At 52.5% G+C, this 23,703-nt stretch overlaps 2 protein-coding genes across 2 annotated transcripts in view; both read left to right on the forward strand.

Annotated features, from left to right (window-relative positions):
• Window positions 1–23,703, forward strand: part of ZNF385C (zinc finger protein 385C) — a 139,076-nt gene that overhangs the window by 60,496 nt on the left and 54,877 nt on the right. The gene's annotated exons all lie outside the window — the stretch shown is intronic.
• Window positions 18,326–23,214, forward strand: C25H17orf113 (chromosome 25 C17orf113 homolog). Its single transcript, XM_065422665.1, has 2 exons — window positions 18,326–18,844; window positions 21,682–23,214. The coding sequence occupies exons 1-2, from the start codon at window positions 18,326–18,328 to the stop codon at window positions 23,212–23,214; spliced, it is 2,052 nt and encodes a 683-aa protein (XP_065278737.1).

The following is a 23,703-nucleotide window of genomic DNA, read 5'->3' on the forward strand; positions in this document are numbered from 1 at the left end:
TGACTCTGCCCCCGGTCAGGATTCACCATGCTCCTTTCCTCTGTTGAGAAGCTACTTACCCGCCATAAAGTTGCATTCCTCTGTGGAGACAAGTCAGATCTTTGCACCAGTGGTTTGTGTGAATGCAGGGAATGAAACCACATGCTGAGGCTATCTGGGATGAAATCCCAGAGAATTCCTGCTTTACCAGGCCTGGGGCCACCTTGAAAACACAGGCACTCCAAGCCCTTCCCAGGTGCAGGGAAGGGGGGGGGGGGGGGAGTTGATTTTAGGGATGCGTTTCTAAAAGCCAATTTCCAACTGATTAGCTGGTGGTGGAAATGGCCGCGGTTACAAATTAAGATGTGCAATCAAAAAGGGGCATTCTGCACTTTGAGAGAGGAGACTCCTAGATCTAGAGAGATTTGAGCTGATTTTGGCTTTTTGATCATCGTTTTTGGGCTATATTATTCCTAACTCCGATTTGCTCTAGAATGCCGGAGACTCCTCCCTAGCTGCAGGGGCAGCAAAGGCAGCGTAAGGAGTTGTAAGGCTTGGAGTAAGACAGAAGTGGGAGGAAGTGCAGGGGAGGATATGATCTTATCAGCCCTTGAGTCTCCCTCTGATCCAACCAAAAATTCCCTCGTTGCCGGGCTGTGCCGCAAGGACTGTACATCCTGGCTCCAGCTCGGTGAGCGATGAAGTGCTAGGACGGGCGAATCTGATTCATTACTCTAGCAATGTCCGGGTTTGGGTGGGAGGAGGAGGGGTACAGAAGGCCCCTCTGGCATTCTGCGAAGTGTCATGAGCTCGCGGCCATGTCGGGACAGGAGTCACTGGCAAACTCCGGGCATTTCAGCAGATAGAAGAAATAAACACCCCAGCCCCTCTTCCTCCTTCCTTTATGTGTAGCCCTGTTTGCGGCCATGGCCTGGGAGTGAGCTGGGATGTCATCTGAGCTTAGTTCACTGCTTCCTCCTTGTCACCTTACATCAGTAGCAAAAGGTGGTGCCGAGCCTGGCAAGGGAATGAAATAAGAGACAATAGCTTGGTCTTGTTAGTGGCTGTGCAGGTCGCGCGGGGGGGGTAGCGGGGTAGGCCCCTCAGGCCCCAGCTAGTCAGCATAATGGCAGCTACCACTTCCTTGGCAAGGGAGGTGCAGCCTCTCTGTCTAGGGGCTTACCTGGCCTTCTGCTGAGTGCCTCACCGCAGCTGGATTGAATCCTCCCCACGCCCTTGTGAGGAGGGAAGTACCAGCCCCGTTTTACAGCTGGGGCACCGAGGCGCACCCCCCCCCCCCGTGTGACCGTCCATGGGAGAGCTGGGAACGGACCCCACGTCTCTCTGACCCCCAGTCCAGTGCCCTGGGCACGAGACCAGCCTTCCTCCCTGTGCAAGGAGGTCCGGCTGCAGCATCCTAGCATGCAGTGTGGGAGTCAGGCCGGGGTGGTAAGCTCCCGCAGGGCAGGAACAGTCTCGTACTCTGCGTACTTGCGGTCCCTAGTGCAGTGGGTCCCGGGCCTTGACTGGGGCCTCTGCCTGCTGCCAGGATAACAACGAAGAGGGAGTGTAGCTTGCTGGGGTCTGGGCCTTCTGTGGTCTGTATCAAAGATGAACCCAGCCGGTCGTGTCCTCCGAGAATCCCGCTGGGCCATGCTTTGGCCACCCTTGGAGGAGATGGCTGAGTGGGTCCGAGCTCGGGAGATCTGACTCTCAGCGGGCCATTTCTCGTCCTGGTGCCTGCTCAGGCCCTGGGCTTTGGGCAGAGCAGTACTGTCAGGAGGCAGGTTAATCACATACGCTGCGACTGCGATGCTCCGAAAGAGCTTGGGAGGTTGGTTCCAAGAAGCTGCAGTAGCGAGGTGGTGGACGCTGTAGCGAACTGGGACGCTTGCCCAATAACCTCTCTCCGAGGAGCTTATCTGGTTCCCGTCACCACAGGATCTGAGTCTCTCTACTCTGTTTGTCCTGCCAACAGTGGCAGACAGCCCCATTTTACAGATGAGGAACTGAGACATAGCACAAATGACTGGCCCAGGGTCACACACAGAGTCTGGTGGAGCAGGGAACTCCCCCTGGGTCTCCCCAGCCCACAGCCCTAACCACTGCACCACGCTTCCTCAGCCAGGCGCCAGCAGCACCTCCCTTGTAACAGCTGGCGCAGGCTTGCGTCAGCGCGATAAAAAAAGGTTTGAGCCCAGCAAAGGGCTCTGGCCACGCTGCGCGTCTGGGTAACGTGTGCATGTCCTGGGGTACTTTCATTGGACACAGCCTCCCCGTTGCCGGCTGCGGGGAGGCATTGCAGAAATCCTCCAAGCCCCTGGCACACATGCTCACGCCTTCCCCTCTTCCCAGAGAGCCGCTGGCGCAAAATGTAAATTAGCTCCAGCAGAAGAGAGCGTTGATCTCTGCGCCGCTCGTTATCCCTTATTAGTGCCTAGGCGACAGAGGCATCTATGCCTGATCCCAACAGACAGACACGTTGGCCACAGTTGGTGATGTTATGCAGTGAGGCGGTGTTGTGTGTTACATCACGTGCTGCATGCGTGCGTCACAAGGGTTTGGGTGCATAGGACCATAAACGTTGCCAGTCTGGATCAGACCCCAGCTCCATCTGCTCCAGCATCCTGCCTCTGACAGTGGCCAGTACCAGGTAGTTCAGTCGAAGGAGGCAGTTGTGGGATAATCTGCCCTCCATGGAGGTCTTATCCTGGTCTCTAATACGTATTGGCTTAAGCCCTGTAGCACGAGGTCTCATATCCCTTTCAAAAATGTTGTTGTAATTAATTATAAGAACTCTGGATAGTCTTATTAGCCATATAAATGCCCAGTACCTTTTAGAATCGTTTTGAGTTCTTGGTCTCAACAAATTCCTGTGGCATTGAGTTCCGCAGTCCATGCTGGGTGAAGTTGTATTTCCTGTTATCGATTTTTCATCTCCCACCTTTTAATTTTGTTGAGTGTCCCATTCTCATGTTACAGGACAGGGGGAACCGAAAGTCCCAATCTCCCTTAGTATCCCCACCCCTCTAAATACACTCCATGGTCCCACTCCAGTTATTTACCCAATAAACTTGGCTCATCAGCACGTGGGATTTTCTGACACTTTGTCTCCCTGCAGTGGAACAGAGGTGGAAGCCCAGCTGGTAACAAGGCATTTATCATTATTATTATTCCCGTAACGCCTAGGACCCCAGTCATGAACCAGGACCCCATCGTGCCAGCTGTACCCCTAGTCTGTAGGAACCCTGCGGGCTTAGAGGGGGGGTGGGAGGGCAGTACAGCTTTCCCAGCACTTCAGAGACGCCTTTCTCATGCCCCCGTGTTTGTTTAGTCTGTTAAGAGAGGTGGCTAAGTACAGACCATCAGAGACCCTGACCCAAAACAACCAGCTGGCAGATAAAATATACAGGCAGAGCGCATCATTAAATCCAGCGCACTGCAGCCTGCAGGGCCAGCCCTTGAGAGACCACCAGGGGCCTGCCAGCTCTTCTCTCCATCTCCCCAGTGAAGCTTGAGCCAGGCCTCTTGGCCAGGGGCAGAGGAAGCAGAGAATCCGTGTCAAAGCAGCCTGCATTTGAGGCTGAGCGCTCTTTGCATCAGCTTGACAGAACATAGCCAGGAGGCCCCATGGCTACACTGGGCTGCTCCCGCAACTCTGGGTCACTGGCTCTGCCCTTTGGAAAAACCCCTGCAAGGGAAATGAGTGGGGACAGCACATGGGTTTGGGGCGAGACGAACACCGCTCTGCACGGCAGACCTTCCCCCGGCTTGTGATTCCTGCGTAGGGCTAGGGGACAGACATCTTCTTGCTGTGGTTCGGGAGCGGGGGGGCTCTGTCATGCTGGGGTGTCGGGGAACCAAGAATTCTGATTGGGCTGCGAGGGGGTGCAGAGGATGCGAGCAGATGTCCCTGCTGACGTTCCCGCTGGGGACTGGAGCGTGTAATGCCTGCTGAGAAGGGCATGCTGGAGCGCTTGCCGCCCGGGTCACGTCGGGTTACGTTGATCGCAGGGTGCCTCCGACCCAGAAAGGGAAGAAGGGTGACAGCAAAGAAAAAGGGAGAGGGTTTAACTCATTCAGGAAATAAAGGGAGACCTGACTGCCATTAACGGCTTCAGAAAGGGGCGCCTTTCCAGGATCGCCGCCGCTGAGTCTTCAAAAGCCAGGAGATTTTGTAAAAGAAATAGCCATGATCTGTTTGGGGTTCTTCCTTTTGCCGTCTGCATTTTGAACCTTTAGGTCACACTCAGATCACATTTGCGGGGGCGGGGGGGGCATGTTTCTCTGCAACCACAAGGGCTAGAAACTAGAATGGTTGGGAGTTTTCCGACAACTGGTTTTCATCAGAAAATTCCCATTTGTCAAAGCCGAGACTTCCCACGGGAACATGTCAGTGTCGACCGTTTGTTTCGTTTTTTAAATTGGGGCGGGGGAGTTTGAAAATGTCAAAATGTCCCATTTTGACACTTTGTGGAATGAAACGTTTTGATCTTTACAAAATGACTTTTTGTATAGACATTTGCCATGTTCTGTTTTAATTTTTTTAAAAATCAAAAGGTTGAAATCCAAACAAAACAGTTCAGATTTATTGAAACAAAATGTTGTGATTGACGTAAGACAAAAAAATTCAGGTTTTTGGTTTGTGAAAAATTTTGAGATTTGGACTTTTTGTCCCAATTCAGGTGAGGAAATTTTTTTTTGCAAGGCAGGAAATTTGTCACAAAATAACATGACTCCAGCAGCTGGGGCTTTTAGAGAGACACCAGATATTGTGAGACTTCTGAGAGCTAGCAACCCTGGGTGACAATCAATGGCCAAACTCCCATTGACTTCAGCAGGGCCAGAATTTGTTTCACAGTACATCTATGTGCTGGAGATGGCATCTTCCTATCTCCACCATAAGATACCTTCTAGGGTGATTGATTCCATCACATGCAAGGTGCCGACTGCTCGCTGGTATTCTGTATGTTCTGAAATGTAACCATTAGGTTAAGCATCGCCTGGCACCATCCACACAGGGAATCTAAGCCAGCACCGTCCCAATTCTGGTTGAGAGCACAATCCAGTAAAATGCTGGAAACGTGCGTGAATTTGTTACCATTTGCCAATGAAGTGCATGAGCTGTAATACCACACATTGAGCTGACTTGAGCCCGACGGCTGGGGGAGTCAATGGCAGGAATAGAACCCAGGAATCCGGGCTCCCTGGTTTAACCTGAGACAGACCCCAGGCAGCTCTTGGAGATTCTCACCACCTGCAGGCCTCTCTCGCCTGCCAGCTGCCTGCGCTATGGGGTGCAGTTTTATTTAAGTTCATACATGGAGCCTGTTACCCGGTTTCATTCCTGTCTTCAGGACGGGGAGAATCAGAACCTCGGGATTCAGATTTTCGTTTTCCTGCTCTAGCCACGCTCCCTTCGTAGAGCTGGGAGTGGAACCCAGGAGTTCTGACGACTGCCACGCTACCCACTAGCCCTGCCATCTCCCACGCAGGTTCCACCCACTCCTCCACATCAAAGCGCTCATGTATTATTTTCTTGGGGGGGGAGGGGTTAAAGGCATGGTGCACAAGTGGAAGATGCGGCTCATAACTCCAGCTGACTCTGACTTCGGCAGCTCCATCATCTCCTGAGGCTGATGCATTCACTCTGATACAGAAAAGGCGCCTGCCTGTTGGAGCTTTCAAGGCATGTCCTGGGGGGAGAATAAAGCAGTGACTATATCGAAGCAAGGTGACATTGCTGTGTGTGTGTGAGTGTTCGTTCCTTCAGGTCCCTTTAGAAAGAAGTTGGGGTGCTTCTGCAGCTGCGTGCCATGAGAGTGTTTGGTTTGTCAACATTTTCAAGCCGCCCAGCTGCCGAGCACGTAGAGAATCTGGCCCTTCTTTAGTTACCCAAATAGGAGCTGAGCCTTGTAAACCTGGCCATGAACTCTATTAAAACTTGGCCCTAAATACAATTTTCCAAAACGCTGTGACTGTCTGACATTGATCCCCAGCCCCCTCCGCTCTCCTCCCATCCTGCTGGTGTTTCCTTTCCATCTCTCCTTCGGTTCATTTCTTTATTTGTCACTGTCGGCTCCCCAGGTATAACCGTGTCCCAGGACGGGTAGTGTAGCCGCCGGTCCTTGTCTCTGTGCCGTTTCTGAGAACATTGTTCCGCGAGATTCAGGTCGTTCGCATTTGGATTTGGGAAGAATCCCTCAGTGCAATCTGTAACCTTGAGCCTGTGTGGACAGCTGAGAGGGCTTCTCGGCTCGGGTGCTGCCTGGAGCTCCAGAGCATGTTGGGCAGCAGGTATTTCTCGGTGATGGGAGCTCCTCTAAACCGTATCGCCCGGAGGGAGCAGGAGGAGGCTGACGGGAGGAAGAGGGGGCCATGCAGGCTGAGAGGATGGCAGTGCCATGTGCGCGTGTGTGTCTGTGTCCCTCCCCTGGATTGTGAAAGGCTGGGAATTCCTGGGGAACGGGAACTTTTCCCATATGGAAAAACACAGGATTTGTTATTAAAACTGCCCATCATCAGAGCTTGGGGAAGAGAAGTTTATTCTGCAAACGATCCAACATCCAAACACCGTCCAATTAGGGTAAAAGGATGCTTTGGCCAAGAGCTGTTTAGAAACCCTGTCAGCTTGAAGCGATTCGTACGTGGCAAGTCCGTCCTATGAAAAGATGGCTCCTACTTGTCCCCGCACGCCTCTTTACTTCCCCTTTCTCCTTTCCAACCAGCAGCAGGGAGGGATGTCCTGTGGATAAGGCATGGACTGGGCATGCCACAGACTCCCTGTGTGACCTTGGGGCAGTCACTTAGTTTCTCTGTGCCTCAGTTCCCCAGCTGTAAAATGGGTATGGTACTTCCCTACCTTACCCGGGTGCTGGGTGGATACATACATCCCAGGTTATGCAGTTCTCAGATACCATGGGAACAGGGGCCAGGTCATTTCTTTAGCTCTTCCAAAGCACCCAGTGCCCCTTTAACTACCAAGGTAAGTGGACAGATTTTCAAAAGAGCCCAGCACCCAACATGCCCGCTGAAAGTCTGGCCCCAGAGGTGGGTGCTGAGCCCTTGGAAATCGGGTTGCTCAGCACCTTTCGGAAGTGTTCAGGACCTTCCAGCATTGGGCCTTAAATCAGGATCTTCCGGGGTCAGGCCCCAAAGCAGCAGCGCCCTTGGTTCCTGATCAGACATGGAAGGGAATGCCGCAGGAAACCATGTTTATTATGCTGAATCTTAACTCGACTCTTGTGCCCAAAATGCCCTTGCTGTCCTGGTGAGGGCTAGTTGGGAACCTCTCCGAGCAACTCATGTTCCTGCTCTGTAGAGCAGGTGACAGTGCTGAAACCCAATCGGTGATAACAAGAGGGAGCAGCTGGAGGCCCAGCTAGAAACACAAATCTCCCCTGGCCAATTCACTAGCTAATCTCAGGGCTTCCCTTTTAGCAGTTGTGGTCTCTGCATGCTTGGAAACGAGTTTAAATTGCAGGTGCACTTCTGAGAAGGCTGCTAAGACTCCGGCTGCTGTCCCAAGGAGAGATGCAGCCCATCTGTTGTTAGAATGGTTCCTTACATGTAGCGTGCACAGAAATGTGCCAAGCACGTTCCAGAACGGACAGACCAAGGTCCCTGCCCCAAACAGCTCGCAGTGAGATAGGAGCTGTAACGTGACAAGAAGGGGCATGGGAAGGAAGGCAGAGAGGTTGCAGCAATAAGATCGCATCGAAATTCAGCTTAAGCACATACAGCCCTTGGTGGGTCAGTCGGATGTCAATGGTTTGGGGTGTTGCTGCTGGGGTCATTCTGGAGTGTGCGAGTCTTGCTGAGGGGTTGGATGGGGGGCAGGGGTTGCTGGGTAACCAAAAAGCTCCAGAGTTGTCCCAGGGTTTTGGAGGGGATAGAAGTTCTCCTGCTTCAGGGCACAAGCCCTTATCTCTCTACTGATGGCCAGGAAGAAATTTCCCCTGGGAGCAAGTTACCCAGTAACAGCCGGGTTTCTTGCACCTTCCTCTCAAGTAGCGCTGGGCCTAGATGGACCTTATGGCAATTGCTAGGTGCTGTTTGTTCACCCATTCTGCGTGTCTTCAGTAGGGTTTCCCCTAAGCTCTGGTATCCTGTTAACTACCACTTCCCTCCAACCTGCCAATGGATGCGTAGTAGCCTGCAGGACTGAATGTAGCTGAATACCGTTTTCCAGATCCCAGGTTCCCACTTCCCTGGCAGTGGGGCCGAGTGGAAGGAGGTTCAGTGCAAGGACAGGAAGAGGGGAGATGGATCTTTCCTGCTGTTTGATGGAAACTGGGTCAGCCTTTTGCGCTTCCGGACGCCTCTATTTCCCAGCCGGCAGGGTCCTCTGGACATTTCTGTTCACTAGCCCTGGAGCCAAATGACCTTTCAAGTTCTAATCTGGGCTCGTGTGAGACTGGAGAAGGAGTGTGCTTCGTGCAGCGAAATTGATTCAAAAGACCAAGTCCTCTGTCTCACGTGCCTTAGCACAAAATTAAATCGAGTACATTTTCATCTTCCGAGCCCCTGTCTCCGGTTTCATCTCAGTGCCCGTTAGCGCTAGGTGGGAGCTAAGGTAACCGGGTGAGAACGGTCTGGGACCAGGCGTCTCCTGCCAGCCTGTCTCAGATCTCTAAAAAACTCTGAGAGAGAGGAATTCGCTCTCCGGGCTGGCAGCCTTCCCCTCCCCATTCCAAGAGCCAGCTTCAGCCAGATACAATACAGCTCCTAATCCAGGCACATTCCACCCAAGTCACTTCCCCACCTCCCTTCATCTAATTCTGGCTCCAGAACAGGAACAGGTGACGCAGGAGGCAAGAGCCACTTCTCAGCACTCCACCGGGGCTGGACACAGATGGAGCGGGGCAGCGGGGAGGTAAAAACAGGTACATGCAGGCTCCTCTCCTGAAGGATAACCCCTGGGAGGGGGGGGGGAATCCCTGCAGCTGTTAACGGTCCAGAGCGGTCAGGAATCCTAGAACGCGAGCTGGTCCCCCTTCAACCATCCAGGCATCAGTAAGGAGAGGAGAATGTTCCGGGTCCTTTGCCCTCAGGGGCAGGTCCATGCCACACTGCACCCCCCCAATCCCCTATGCCCTCCCACCCAGAGACCCCCCCATGGACCACTCACCACAACTGCCCAGCGCCTGCACACCACCACCACCACCCACAGACCCCTATAGCCAGTGCCCCCCACAAACTCCCCACTGCCCAGCGCCCCCCCACAGCCCCACCACAACTGCACAGTACCCCCCACAGACTCCCCACTGCCCAGCACCCCCCCACACAGCCCCACCACAACTGCACAGTACCCCCCCACAGACCCCCCACTGCCCAGCGCCCCCTCACAGCCCTCCCACAACTGCACAGTACCCCCCACTGCCCAGGGCCTCAACACACACAAACGTCCCCTACTGCTCAGCCCTCCCCCCTCCCTCCGAGACCCACTCCTCCATGCCCTGCATTCGGCCGCACTCTCACCATGTCTGCCGGGCTAAGCAGGCAGCGTGACCAGGGCTGGCCCCTCTAGAGCAGTGCGATCAGCCAGGCCATAGCAGGAGTGGGGCCTGCCTGGGCCAGGCTCCCTCAGGACCACTTTTCTGGTGGGTCCTGTCTGAGCCTCCCTCGCTGCCCCCTCCACTGGCCAAGACCGGCCTGGCGTCTGCACCTATCTCAGGCGGCTCAGCCCCGGGGAAGCGAGCGGGGCCCCACAGGTGGTGGGCAGCAGAGACCACTGGGAGCTGGCCCCGCACTGGGGAGCGGGGCAGACCTCTGGGACGTGACCCCCGAGAGCCTGCCTGGCCCAGCTGCACCCACTGGCCCCGTGGCCAGCAGCCTTGCCCAGCCCGCATGGTGGAGTCCGGCTGCTGGGTGGCAAGCCCCCTACAGGTGAGTGAGACCTGCTGACTGGCAGCCGCTCGCATAGCAAGGCCTGGGCGCTGGACTGCCCCGGGCGAGGGGCCAGACCCAGCTGTGTGGATGGGTTAGACGGGTCTGTAATGGGCCCCTTCCATTGTAAACCCGGGACTCTGTAGCCGACTGTGATGCTTTAGTTTCAGCATCAGGCTCTGGTCTTGCAAACAGATGGGCATGTGCCTGTCTTTACACTGGTGAGTCATCCGGGGGGACTTCAGTGGGTCTGGCAGAGTCAAGTATATGCCTGTTGGCAGCATCTAAGTAACACGGAAGTCGTCATGTTTGACCTGTCCTGGTGTAGGCACGCTGGTCTAGCTCTCCTTAGTGCAGACGCAGTCGTATCCATATGTTATGATGATTATTTACTTACCAGGTGTATCACAGCAGCACCTAACAGCCCCAGTAATGGACCAGGGCCCCTTGTGCAAAGTAATACACCCCCTGCCCTGCCCAAAAAACCCTATTCCTTGCCCCAAAGAGCTAGGGTGACCAGATATCCCGATTTTATAGGGACAGTCCCGATTTTGGGGTCTTTTTCTTATATAGGCTCGTAGTACCCCCCACCCACGACCTGATTTTTCCCACTTGCTGTCTGGTCGCCCTACAAAGAGCTTACAGCCTAGACAGGTGCTTTAGACCAGTAGAACTAAACCTAAATGGGAAGGAGAATAAACTCACCGGAGTCCTTGTTGTTCTCCTGGTAAAAGGCTCTTTTAGGCTGGTATAACTGCATCCGCACCAGGGTCGTACCAGTTGCAACTATTTTGGTAACAAACCACCTCCCCAACCCCACATAGCTGTAGCGGGACAAAAACTGTCTGTGGGCCAAGCCTAAAACTCCCTCCTTCCGAGCTGGGAAGCTGGGAGAAACATGAATGAGTGAGGTTTACATATTCTAGGCAGTGCTGGCAGCAGCAATGCCTGTAGTTAAGGTTGCCTAACGGTTTCCATGGTAAGCCCCTGTTTTGTGTTGCCTCCAATGTGATTGGAGATTTTTGATGTCTCCTGAAATTACATTGCAGAATTCTTCATCCCAAGAGGGGAGACACTTGAACTATTGCTCTATCGAGAGAGTCTCCAGCAAGAGAGATGTGGCAGATCTGCCCATGATACAGCGTGATCTGTTATGGTATTAGAGAGCCGCAGGAGTGACTTAATTGTTTAAAGGGGCAGTCAAGGTGGGAGAGGTAATATCTTCTTTGCACCAACTTCTGTTGGTGAGAGAGACAAGCTTTCGAGCGTGCACAGAGCTCTTCTTCAGGTCTCAAGGGGCAGTGTCGTTTTCAAAATGCTGCATGCTAGTTTTTTGCTCACTGACAGACAGACCCTTACAACATTAAAACTTCCTTTTGACCCATCATTGTTTGTACAACAAAAACAGACTAGTCTGTTTCACTTCGACTTGTGAGTCAGTTTCTATAATAGTTGGGGGGAAAACAGGCTTGTTTCAAACATAGGCTGATCCCTTTCTGCTATCTGGCATCAGCTGGTGCTGGCTGCTGTTAGAGCCAGGATACTGGACCTTAGGGATTTGGGGTCTGCTCCTGGCTGGCCATTCCTTGTTCCACTTTCCATGTTTCCCTTTTGGGTTCAGGTCGCCAACAGCGATGCCATGTTTGGATTGCAAACACTGCAGGAGGATGTATGGTCTGGTCTTGTTTTGTTTTGTTGGGTGTTTGTTTGGTTTTTTAAATAAACCTCCATCCTTTGGAATTTACAAAGAAACAGTTAACAGGACCCTTTGGATTGCTGCCTTCTGCTGCGGTTTTTCTGCTGCATCCAGCACCGTAGCACCAGCCTCATACACAAATCGGGGGGGGGGGGGGGGACCTGCCTGCGTTAAGGTTAAAAGCCGTTTCCTTTGGGTGTGATTTGTTTTAGGCTGGGGAAGGGGCAGGAGGCTGGTCTGGAAGCTGTATAGCCGCTGCAGAGATGGGTAGTTCTGTAAAGCAGAGGAGGCCAGGGTTCAAATCCTACCTGTAGGGCCGTGGCCGGGAACTCGGAGCTGGGTTTCTCCAAAGAGCTCGTTGCACAGCTAGGCACCACGGGGGAGCCGCTTCGTTCAGGACTGCTTGCCACAGGAGCGGCCCGCCTGTCAAACTGGCCCTTGGCGTCTCTGGGGACCCTCCCTTTGCCTGTCCTGTAAACGCCTCGGGCCCGGCGCTGCCTCTTCCCGCGTACAGCAGCTGGCACCGTCTCAGCTGGGCTGTCTGGGTGCTCTCACGTTGCACATCATTCATCCAAATAGCAGCTCCGCCCGAAAGGACCAAGGGGGGGTTTTGGAAGGAGGTCAGGCCTGTGGCTAGGGGGGGTGGGGGGGAATAAATCACTGGGGAGAGACAGGCCCCTCCAGTAAATCCCCCCTCCCACCAGCCCCCCTTCTCCCCATCCATCCCTGGCCACCACTAGTGGCCACTGCAGCTGCTGGCAGCTGAGAGCATCTGAGCAGCAGAGAGTCCACAGAGCAAGATGGCTGCTCCCATGTCCCAGTGAGTGTGTGCAGGGGCTTTGTCTCCACACGTCCCTGGCCCCGCTCCCTTGGGGCAGGAGGAGAGGGGGGGGGGGGGGTTGGCAGCAGCAGCCTGCAGGGGTCTGCCCCTGATGCCTTGGGAAGTGGCTGGCTTGGGGCAGAGGGGGGGATTTTGGTTTACAAGGGGGGGGGGGGGCTGGTTTGATTGTTATTTTCTCTATTTAAAAACAAAAATCTGGGAGGTTTGCAAGCGCCCCCCCCCCATCCCAAATCCTATGGCAGCTTTTCAATGGTACGTATCTGGAGGGCTGGCTCTGCAGGAGGGGGGAGCTGCGGGGGGGGGGGATGTTGCTCTTCTCTAAGCAGTTCTCCAAACCTGGTCAGAGCTCAGGAGCCGGGGTGGGGGGGTCTGTGAGGATGTGTTTGCAATCTGGGCTTTGGCTGGTGCCTTTGAGGCTTGGCTGTCAGGGGAGAGAGGCTGCTTGTCTGAAAAATACATCTGCTCAAACTTCTCTCCAGCCAGGTGAAATGGGGGGTGGGGGTGCCCCGGAGGGGATGGGAAGGAGTTTGGTGCCTTTCCCCCCAGACTCCTCTGAGAAGGAACCGTGGCTTTTCATTATCTGCTTCGTTCCCAGCAGTCAGGGGAGTGAGCACCCACAGCAGACCTGGACTTCACCCACGACAGCTGCTCCGGAGCCAGGAAATGCTGCTGCTTTTCACTGCACCTGGCCCACCCCTCGCTTTCTCCGAGCCCTTTCACTTTAGCAAGGAAATGGTTGGGTGCTTATTTACCCATGTTTTAGCCCAGGTGTGTCCCCCCCCCAGCTCTAAAAAAAGAACAGGAGTACTTGTGGCACCTTAGAGACTAACACATTTATTAGAGCATAAGCTTTCGTGGGCTACAGCCACTTCTTCGGATGCATAATTTATGCTCTAATAAATTTGTTAGTCTCTAAGGTGCCACAAGTACTCCTGTTCTTTTTGCGGATACAGACTAACACGGCTGCTACTCTGAAACCCCCCAGCTCTGTGCATTGGAGAGGCAAATTCTTTGGCTGGTCCTTGCCTTTGGGAGGGGCAGTTCGGAACAGAGTTTTATGACATTTTATTTTAGGATAGCCTTTTTTTTTTAAAGCAACCTGCCTGATGCTCTTTGTAGAGGGCGAGAGGCTGTGAAGTCAGTATGTTTGTTTCGGAGTTTGAGGGAGAGCAGAGAAAATGGAAGGTTTTCTTGTGACACGGGATTATTATGTATTGTGTGTATTATGGTAGCACAGAATAATAGAGATCCTCGGGGCAGCTCAGGTCCCGCTGTGTAGGGAGATCCCTGGGGTTCTAGTCTTGGGGGCTCAGCTTCCCCCATTCTTCTTACGTCACCTGTTCCTCCTCCTCCGAAGCTCTGCTGACACCCTGAGTGCTCCCAGGGAGGCTATGGAAGCGGGTCGATGCATTCACACACCCCTGTGAGTTCAGAGAGCCAGCCACGGCCCACGCTACCATCCCAGGGAAGGCACAGGCGGGGGAGGAGACCAGGGCAGACTAGCGGGGGGAGTGGATGGGACCAGTGCTCTGGGAGTTCAGGGTCTTTGGGGCAGAGACTTACCATGACGGCCCGCGTGTTAGCACGGTGCGCAGTGATGCTCCCTGTTGGGAAAGCGGCGGTTGGGGGAGCTTGGGCTGTTGTGGGGGCTGTGAGCGTGGCTGTGATCTAGGACCCCAGACCTTCTCTTCCTGGGCTACTGGCCACCACTCTGCTGGGTCTTTCCTCCCCTGCATCCCATGCAAAAGCTGTGTCCTGCTCAGGGAAGAGGAGTTACCTGGGGCAGGTTGGGAGCAGCTGCTTCTCACGGAGAGCCTTGGTGGGGCCTCCAGGAAGCTGGAGACAGGAGACCTGGTGGAGCTTCCCCAGGCGCTGTCTGACTGGCAGTGGCCGAGGAGACATTTAGCAAGAAGCTTTTGGCTTTGACTCTTAGCCAGGCAGGGCCGTCACGGCCTCCCGGAGGAGACATTTCTCTCTCCTTCCCAGGGGAGCTGAGGGTAAGGCTCTTGGGCTTAACCTGGGCAGGAAGGCTGCTTTTGGAACGGTTTTTCCTGTGTGCTCGCGGCTGCACCAGGCAGAGGAGGGGACAGGAGCTGCCCCAAGGAACCCTCGGTCTTGGGAGAAAACAGGATGGCGACATTAGATTTAAAAGGATATCAGCCTTCATGCTTCAAGGCACGAATACCCTGCGGTGGGGAGGAAACTCCCCTCTGGGCAGGTGGGCCAAGTATTGGGTTTCTCTTTCCTTCCCCGGAAGCGTCTGATGCCGACCGCTGTCAGAGACAGGCGGTGGGACTAGATGGACTCTAGTCTGCTCCAGTCTGGAAGATCCTTTGCTCCTGCTTTAGCGCCTGATCCAAAGCTCAGTGAAGTCCGTGGAAAGACACCCCTGGCTTTCGTGGGCTTCGGATCAGGCCCTTAGAGGGGACAGTCCATGTGCCGTACGCGTCTAGACGCAAGGCAGGTAAATATTGTTCCTGGTACAGTTGGTGGGTGGGCAGTTGCAGGAGGCATGTGCTTGGGTGGGAGAGTTTTGAACAGGGAGGAGGAGCACCAAGGGTTAGGAACTTTCTCCCCAGCACGAGGGACTGTTAAGTAGCGGGGTCCAAATTCTGCTCTGAGTCCTGCCCAGAACATCCACACAGGCTCCCAGGTGGCCTTAGATTCATAGAGTCATAAATTCTAGGACTGGAAGGGACCTCGATAGGTCATCGAGTCCAGTCCCCTGCCCTCATGGAAGGACCAAATTCTGTCTAGACCATCCCTGATAGACATTTATCTAACCTACTCTTAAATATCTCCAGAGATGGAGATTCCACAACCTCCCTAGTCAATTTATTCCAGGGTTTAACCACCCTGACAGTTAGGAACTTTTTCCTAATGTCCAACCTAAACCTCCCTTGCTGCAGTTTAAGCCCATTGCTTCTTGTTCTATCCTTAGAGGCTAAGGTGAACAAGTTTTCTCCCTCCTCCTTATGACACCCTTTTAGATACCTGAAAACTGCTATCATGTCCCCTCGCAGTCTTCTCTTTTCCAAACTAAACAAACCCAATTCCTTCAGCCTTCCTTCATAGGTCATGTTCTCAAGACCTTTAATCATTCTTGTTGCTCTTCTCTGGACCCTCTCCAATTTCTCCACATCTTTCTTGAAATGCGGTGCCCAGAACTGGACATAGTACTCCAGTTGAGGCCTAACCAGCGCAGAGTAGAGCGGAAGAATGACTTCTCGTGTCTTGCTCACAACACACTTGTTAATGCATCCCAGAATCATGTTTGCTTTTTTTGCAACAGCATCATACTGTTGACTCATATTTAGCTTGTGGTCCACTATAACCCCTAGAGACCAGCGTGGGTAAAGATGGGGCAGAACATGACAGATCAGGTCCCTCTGCCTGCCGGAGTAGAACAGTGTGAAAGTTTTCTTTGGTTTGAATGTTTTTGGCCGGCTGGAATGGCCACATGTCGAGACCTGGGTCTCACCCGTAGCATAGGTGGACTAATAGTGCTTAGCAGGTGCATGGCTCTTCACAGACATCCTCCCAAACCCCAAAGGGAGGCAGGGAAGTACTGTTCTCACCATGCTGCACATAGGGGAAACTGAGGCAGGTTTGCTAAGTGAGGTGAGGTCACAACAGGGATGAAGTGACATGGCCAAGATTGGAACCCAGGAACTCCTGGCTCCAGTCTGGTGCTCATCCCACTTGCCCACACCTCTGTTCGCCCCTTCCCCGTCAGCGCAGGTTCTGCTGTAGCTAACTCCGTTGCGAGTGTCCGTGCGGCTGGGTGACGCAACTCGCCTGTGCTGCAGGATGCCTCGCGCTTCTCTGGCATGCTCAGCTGTGGGCAGTCTTCCAGCCCCACAAACCTGGCTCTCTTCGTTGGCAGTGCAAGAGCCTGAGGTCACGCTGCTGATCGCTCCGAGCGGCGCTGACAAGCAATCTCCCTGCAGGCAGCTCAGTTCGTACTGCCCCTCTGCCTCCCTCCTGCCAGGGACTCCTTTCTTTAGACAGTTGGGATGCTTTCCGGTTCCAGGTGTGTACTTCCCCCTCCTTGTGGCTGGGCTGAGCTGGTTACACCTGCTTGGAGAGCAGAGACCAGTGGAATGTTACAAAGACCAGATTTGATGAGCAGGATGATTACGGGGGGAAATTTAGAGTAGCTGGAGCCTTGGCACAATTGGCTGCCATCAGGAAATGCTTCTGTGCCAGGAGCCCCTCGGAGCCGTGGCAATTCGAGGGTGTGTCTGAAAAAGTTGGGGCCCTCTGTGTTTCAGACAGGAAATGGTTGAAGAAATATACAGCAATGGGGAAAGACTGGCTAGTTCTGTGTTGGCGTAGGATTTCCGCGAGTGCGAAGAACCAAGGGGAAATTACAGTGCCCGGCCTAGTGTCTCCTGGAGTAGCATCCTCACTGGAGCCAAGGAGAAACTGAAACCTGCCGGGCAGCGAGTGGGGCCTGGAAGGGGATGGGGGGCTGCTCAGTCCATAGCAGTGGCCAGCATGCACCATTGTGGCACAGATGCTACGTTCCATCCAGTAGGAAGTGGCGCTTTGGGACACGCCCTCTCTGCTGCTGGAGACTCCACTGCTCTCCTCTCCCGTGGGCTCAGGGTTGGAGGCAGGGCTTGCCAGTTTGATGAAAACGTCAGTTCCCTTTCCCTGCTTTCCTTCGTTCCCCCGGGCCCTTTTCCCCTGTAGTTCCCTATGCTTCTTCCTTTCTCTTTGTAATGAAGTTAAGTCAGCACCCGGTGAGGGGTATTAATGGGTGGGATAACCTGCTCTTGCTGCCTTTTGAGAAATCACCTGCTAGCTACAAGGCGTCCTTTGCAAGGGTGTCAGTAGGAAATGAGAACTAGACTTTCCGTCTTGCGCTTGGACTTCCTTATACCTTTCTGGAGCTGTTTGTAAAACCCCAGCACTACAGAACCGAGCCGCGGCTGGGCCCTCCACAGAGGTGGGAACTAAAAGCGGTTGCTAGGGCTTCGGCGTTGCCTTTGACGTGCTCGCACATAACCTAGGCCGGTCGCCCAGAACTGTGAACAGCTCTAACGAGCCGATCGTCACTGCCGTGCGTGGGGTGGGAAGCCTCTGAAGGCGCTGAAGCGGTGTGTGCCCATTAGGGGCAGTAGAATGCCGGGGGCGGGGGGCGGATGCAAAGGGGATGAAGGGAGGAGCAGCTGGATTGTTTGGGCTTCCAGACATGCTTTGTTCAAGGGCCCATTTTCATGGCGATGAGAACCAGCCGTTGGGCTGCATTATCTCATGACCTGGTGGGAGGGGGACGTTGCATGAACTTCCTACTGCTGGGTGAGGCTCCACAGCTAGTAACAACACTGGGGGTGCCCATCTAGGCCGGCCCATGGAGTTTTAACCCCCGGGTTCCCTAACCTGGCTCAAAGGGGTCTAGACAATTTGGTGGAACCTTTCCATGTGCTCACGCTCTTGCCATTATTACCCTGAGCTGCAGGTGACAGCAACCAAGGGAACGGATGGGACGGGGGAGGCTAGTACTGATGAAGCCCTGGTAGCCTGCAGCTCGCCCTTGGGGATGCAGTGCAAAGCATGCTCTGGGCTTGGGGATCACTCCTCGCTTCGCCACCTTTGGATGGTGAAGGGGAGGGTCTGTCGGCCAAGGAGGACAGAAATGTACAGGAATCTCTCTGAGTTGTCGGCCTGACGCTCGGTTGGGCGCTCTCTGCGGTCGTTTAGTGCCGCCGTAACCCTGCGTTAAAAGACGAGACTAAGTAATTAGCAAAGACAAAGGTTTGCCAGCGCCCTAATCCCTCTCCCCTTGTCTCTTTCATCTCCAGTCGAACCAGGAAAGTGGTACTAGACCTTCCTTACTAAATTAAATGTAGAGGCTGCTCCTCCAAGGAAAAGTTCAGTTCATCCGTAGTGTTTGATTTCCCAGCCACAGCAATATGGTGCCTCCAGGGAAAAAGCCAGCTGGGGAAACTTCCAATTCCAATAAAAAGTGTAAGCGCTATTTCAATGAGCACTGGAAGGAAGAATTTACCTGGCTGGAGTTTGACTATGAAAGGAAACTCATGTTTTGCATAGAATGTCGCCAGGCACTGGTGAAGAATAAACACGGCAAAGCGGAGAATGCCTTTACCGTGGGCACGGATAACTTCCAGCGTCATGCCTTGCTGCGGCACGTCACCTCTGGAGCTCACCGCCAGGCGCTGGCGGTTAACAGAGAGCAACTGGCTTTTGAAGCTCGCGTCCATAACCACCAAGAGCTGCGCTCCGTGATCAAGGTGGAAGTGAACCCCGCCAAGATAGCTATCCTCACCACCGTGTACTGGATGGCTAAGGAGGAGATCCCGGACGAGAAGTGCTCCTCGCTGCTTGAATTCCAGAAGTTCAATCTCTGCCAGGCGTTGCTGACCTCGGAGCTCAATGACTGTTACCACCCCAGCAGCGTCAAAGAGATGCAGGTGTGTGTGAGAGCCGGGCACTGTTCGGTTGTGTTTTCTGTCCTTGTGTTTGATCACAATGGCTTTGGGCTGCCCCCCCTGCTGGCGACATGCCCACCAATAAAGACACCTTAATGCCCCATGTTCAGCAAAGGGCTGACATCCATCTCCAGCAAAGCACCTGGGACCCAATTTGGGAAAAGCATCCCTGCACACACAAGCGCTTCGCATGTGCTTTACCTAATCGGTGGGACAGGAGCATGTACTCACCGTTTTGAAAGCATTCCTGAATCGGAGCCATAAGCACATGCTCCAGTCCCACTAGGTGTGTCCCCAAGTGCTTTGCTGAACCAGGGTCTAAGAGCCACCTTTTAACAGGGAGCAAAACTACTTGAAGGTGTCCACCATATAGATTCCAGTATAATGTTATGAATCGTTAATCTTGATGCCTGGCACTTTTACTGTGCTCTATGTTCTCCTAGTGCTGGGCAGACGTTACCTAATCAGTCCTCACCAAACTCACTGGGAAGTGGGGAAGTAGTAGGCTAGCCCCATTTTACAAGTTGGGAAACTGAGGCAAGGGCAAGTTAATGCAACTGCACAAGGCCACTTAGCTTTCAGGGCCTGCAAAAGGCCTGGGCTTATTTGGTGCATCGGTCTTGTTTGCTGGCCTCTTGCAAACGGGTGAATTCCCCCTTGGGGAATAGTGGCAGAGCTGGGACAAGAACCTATGAGTTGCTTGGGGTCACCCATTGGCTCAGTCCATTAAGCCATGTGGCCTCTTGGTCTGCACTAAACCTTCACATCAAACCATGTGTAGCTGGCGATCCTCCTTTGGTGCTCCCTTGGTGTGGAGGCTTAAGACAAGTTTCTCTGTATTAAAAATTGATGCAACCTCTGGTTCGTGTGGACAGCTAACTAGGCAAGGTGGGCATTCCTAGGAGGCAGTAGAAAGTGATCCAGTCCATCAAAGACTGGCCTTTGTTAATAAAGAGGGAGTGTTGCCTTCCTTCTGGCATTCACGTGCTTGTAATGTACATGGGGAGCCAATGGGCTTTAGAAGGAAGTGCAAAGAATCCATTTTTTAAATCGGAAACATTTTTTTCCTCCCTCCTGTTTGAATGTGCCAGATTTCACAGTAAATTAATGATGAATATTTTAGTGATAAAAGCTCAAGAGATCAATTAGCACCAGAGCACTGGGGCGGGGGGGTGGGGGGGGTGTCCTTTTTTTACCCTAAACTGGGTGATCAGGAAGATCAAGTTGAAGGCAAAGAGTTCAGAGAGGATTTTCTTAATTTTACAAATGTTTCATGCCTGTTAAAATCAAATTAATTTGTAGTGAATCTTGGCTGTTTGCCAGTCATTTAGCTAAATAAAGAACCCTATTTTACTGCAGCTAGACTAACCCACTAATTAGATTCCTCAGCCTCTAATGGTACTTGCAGCATTTGGGGAAAAAATAAGGATTTTTTTTTCTTCAAATCAGTGGTATTTTAATGAAAAGGGCCAAATGGAATTAAGGAGGAAAAGACACCATGAAGTTTTATGACTTCTTCAGTGTGTGATTTGTTTTTAAAGCATGAGAGAAATTATAACAACAGAAAAAAGCAGGTCTTCGGTATGCTAATTATACTCTAATGAGGATGGGATTCAGGAGTCACTATGAAGGGGGAGAGGGGAGATTCAGGAATGCATTCCTATTTGGGATCCCACCTAAGCAGGTGCTTAATGTTAAGCATGTGCTTATGGCTGATTGAAATCAATGGGACTTAAGCAGATACTTTACTTTAGGCTTCTGCTTAAGTGCTTTCCTGAGTAGGAGTGTTAGTTTGAGTTTTCAAATACCATTTTATCAAAACAAGCAGCAAATTCCCTTATTTAAAAAAAGGAAGAGCAATTGGGACAGAGCCTTCAGCTCCCCGTATGTTTGTTCAGCACCGAGCAGTGTGGCCCCACCGAGCTGAATCCTCTAGGCACTCTCACAATATAGAGATGAATGAATAACACTGCCGTGTTTGATAGTAACAGCGCTATATCACTGCAGCCGATCGTGGGTCTGATTTACCTCTCTGACACTGGCGTGAAGGAGAACGAGGCCTAAAGAGACACTAGAGTAGGATACTGTAGCTTTTATTTTTTTTAAATAAAGGTTGCCTGGATGATTGTCACTGTAGTTTCCATGTAAAAGGTTCTGCTCTGTCACCCCAGTGTAAATCCGGAGGGAGTCCTGTGCAGTTACTTCAAATGTAGGCCCCAGTTCAGGAAAGCTCATCTGTTCAGGGAGGGAGTTTAAGCATGTGCTTCTCTTTGAGCATGTGTTTCAGAGTAAAATTTTCAAATGCGCCTAAGTCTCACTGTCTTCCATTGACTCCTAAGTGACCTAGGAACCAAAAGGTAACATTCTGAAAGCACCAGAGTCCCATTTCCAAAAGTGATTTAGGCTTAGGAGCCTAAGTCTCATTGAAAGTCGTCACTTAAGCCACAATTTTAAAGCAATTTAGGCACCTAACTCCCTTTAAACATCTGGATCTTGGAGCAACATTTTTTAAAAGTGCCCAAGTACCATTGATTTTCATTGACTCCTAAGTCATGTGTGTGCTTTTGAAAATGGGATTTAGGCTAAGTCATTTGGGTACATTTGAAAATTTGACCCTAAGTCTCATGGAAGGTCAATGGGACTTAAAGTGAAGCCCGTGTTGAAATGCTTTCCTGAGTCAGGGCTGTACCCTGGGTTAAGTGAGATCAGAATCAGGACGCCTTGCAGCTTTTAGGGATATTTTTAAGCATGCTTCGAAATTCATTTTAATTTCTTTTTCCCCCCTGCCCACCCCGATGCTGCTTCGTTAACTGGCTCAGGCAGCGATCGTCAAAGTCCTTCACAACGAGGACAGGCACAAGATGAAAGCCTCGCCATTCGTTGGGCTGGTGGTGGACGAGACGGTCGACATTCTGGAGCACAGGAACCTGGTCATGTTTACAACCACCGTCTCCCCGTGCGACGGGCAGACCTCCATCACATTCCTGGGCAGCTTTGAGCTGCCAGCCGGGGAGGCCTACACCGTGGCGGACAAAGCGGTCGAGGTGATGCACTCTTTTGGCGTTCCCACCATGAAGATCACGTGGCTCAGCTCTGACAGCTCTTCCCTGATGGCCGATAGGCTGAATGGGGTGGGGACCAAGCTGAAGTCCATCTGTCCTCTTCTCACTGAGTTGCACTGCGTGTCCCACAGGAGCTCCCTGCTGCCAGCTGAGAGTGTCGTTAATATTGAGTATGTCCGGAAATACGAGACCACGGTGGATGCCGTCTACCGACTCTACTCCAGCTTCAAAGGGGAGAGCAACAGCCTCCAGGAGCTGCAGAGTGTCCTGGATCTATGCGAGATAGACCTGGAGGGCCCCAAGACCATTCACTGGACTTCCATCTTCCCGGCTGTGGAGGCAATTGATTCCTCCTGGCCTACGTTAGTGCTTCTGCTGGAGAGCGAGTCGGAGAGGTCCCCCGTGGCGTTTGGCCTCTGCGAAGAGCTCAAGAAGTTCCAGTTCGTGGCTTTCACAAAGATCCTCCTGGATGTCCTCCCCATCTTCCAGAAGCTGAGTCGGTTCTTCCAGATTGAGGACTTCGATCTCTCCATCCTGAAACCCATCGTCGCTGCCACCGCCACCACCCTGCAGGCCCAGAAGACCACGAGCGGCCAGAACTTCCAGGAGTTCCTCAACGAGATGAATGAGCATCCCCGAGAGGACCGGGAAGACGAGAGCCGTTTCTACTACAAAGGGGTGGAGCTCGCCAGCTGCTCCAAGGTACACCTGAAGAACTTCGAGCACTTGAAAGAGACCTACCTCGAGAGTGTGCGGGGCAACTTGCTGGATAGGTTCCCTAGCCACATGCTTGAGGCGGTCAACTCCTTCTCCGCCATCTTTAACCCCAAGTGCTACCCCCAGTCTTTGGAGGATATCGGCAGCTACGGCATCACCGAACTGAACTTCCTCTTGCAGGCTTATTCCCGGGTGGTGGTGAGTGAAAGGGCGCTGAACGATTTCCCCCTTTTCAAACGGATAGTGTTCAGCCTCGGCCAGTTATCCTTCAAGGACCTGTGCGTCAAGCTGGTTTACAGCCATTCCGAAATGCACGAGCTCTTCCCGGACTTTGCTGGCCTGGCTGCCGTTGCTCTGGCCTTGCCTCTTGGCTCGGCGCTCTATGAGAAGATCAACCGGGGCCGGGAACTCATGAAACGCAGCCAGTGGCGCTACGCGAAGGACTCCGGCCTGTCCAACTTCATGAAGATCGCCATAGACGGGCCCACCATTAACGAGTTTGACTTTGCGTTAGCCATTGAGTATTACGAAAGTCTGAGAGAATCCGATTTCATCATGGCACAGGTTCAATAAGATGAAAACCAAGCCACCTTTGGGGGTGATCGACTGTGAAAATACGAGATATTTTTGACTCCAAGATAACGTTACCCTGCTGATAGGGTGTGAGGCCTTACATTTAAGCAAGAATATCTAAGGGTTGAGTTTTGTTTTGTTCTCATTATTATGATTTTCCCTTTGCTTTACCACTCTCATCTCTTCCATTAGTTCTGATCAGGCAGCTACACGAACACGCTCCAGAATCTAGGGCTAAATGTGAAATGTTGCAAGAGTGTTCTGTTCAGCGTTGGGAGCTTTTGAGCAAGTCCTATTGTGAAGCAGGACAAGGGAGCTTTTTCTTAAATTCATTTCGGACCTGCTATCTCAAAAGAAATTTGATTGAATTGGCTGAAATGTTTAATATCCATTTTTCCTGCTGGTTTTAGCCACACTATTAAATTTCAAATTGTGTTTAGATTCACTTTATCTTTCCTTCAAAAAAAAAATCTCATATCTTGAGCTCAA

The sequence above is a fragment of the Emys orbicularis genome, chromosome 25 (genome assembly GCF_028017835.1).
Source record: "Emys orbicularis isolate rEmyOrb1 chromosome 25, rEmyOrb1.hap1, whole genome shotgun sequence".
Taxonomy (NCBI): domain Eukaryota; kingdom Metazoa; phylum Chordata; order Testudines; family Emydidae; genus Emys; species Emys orbicularis.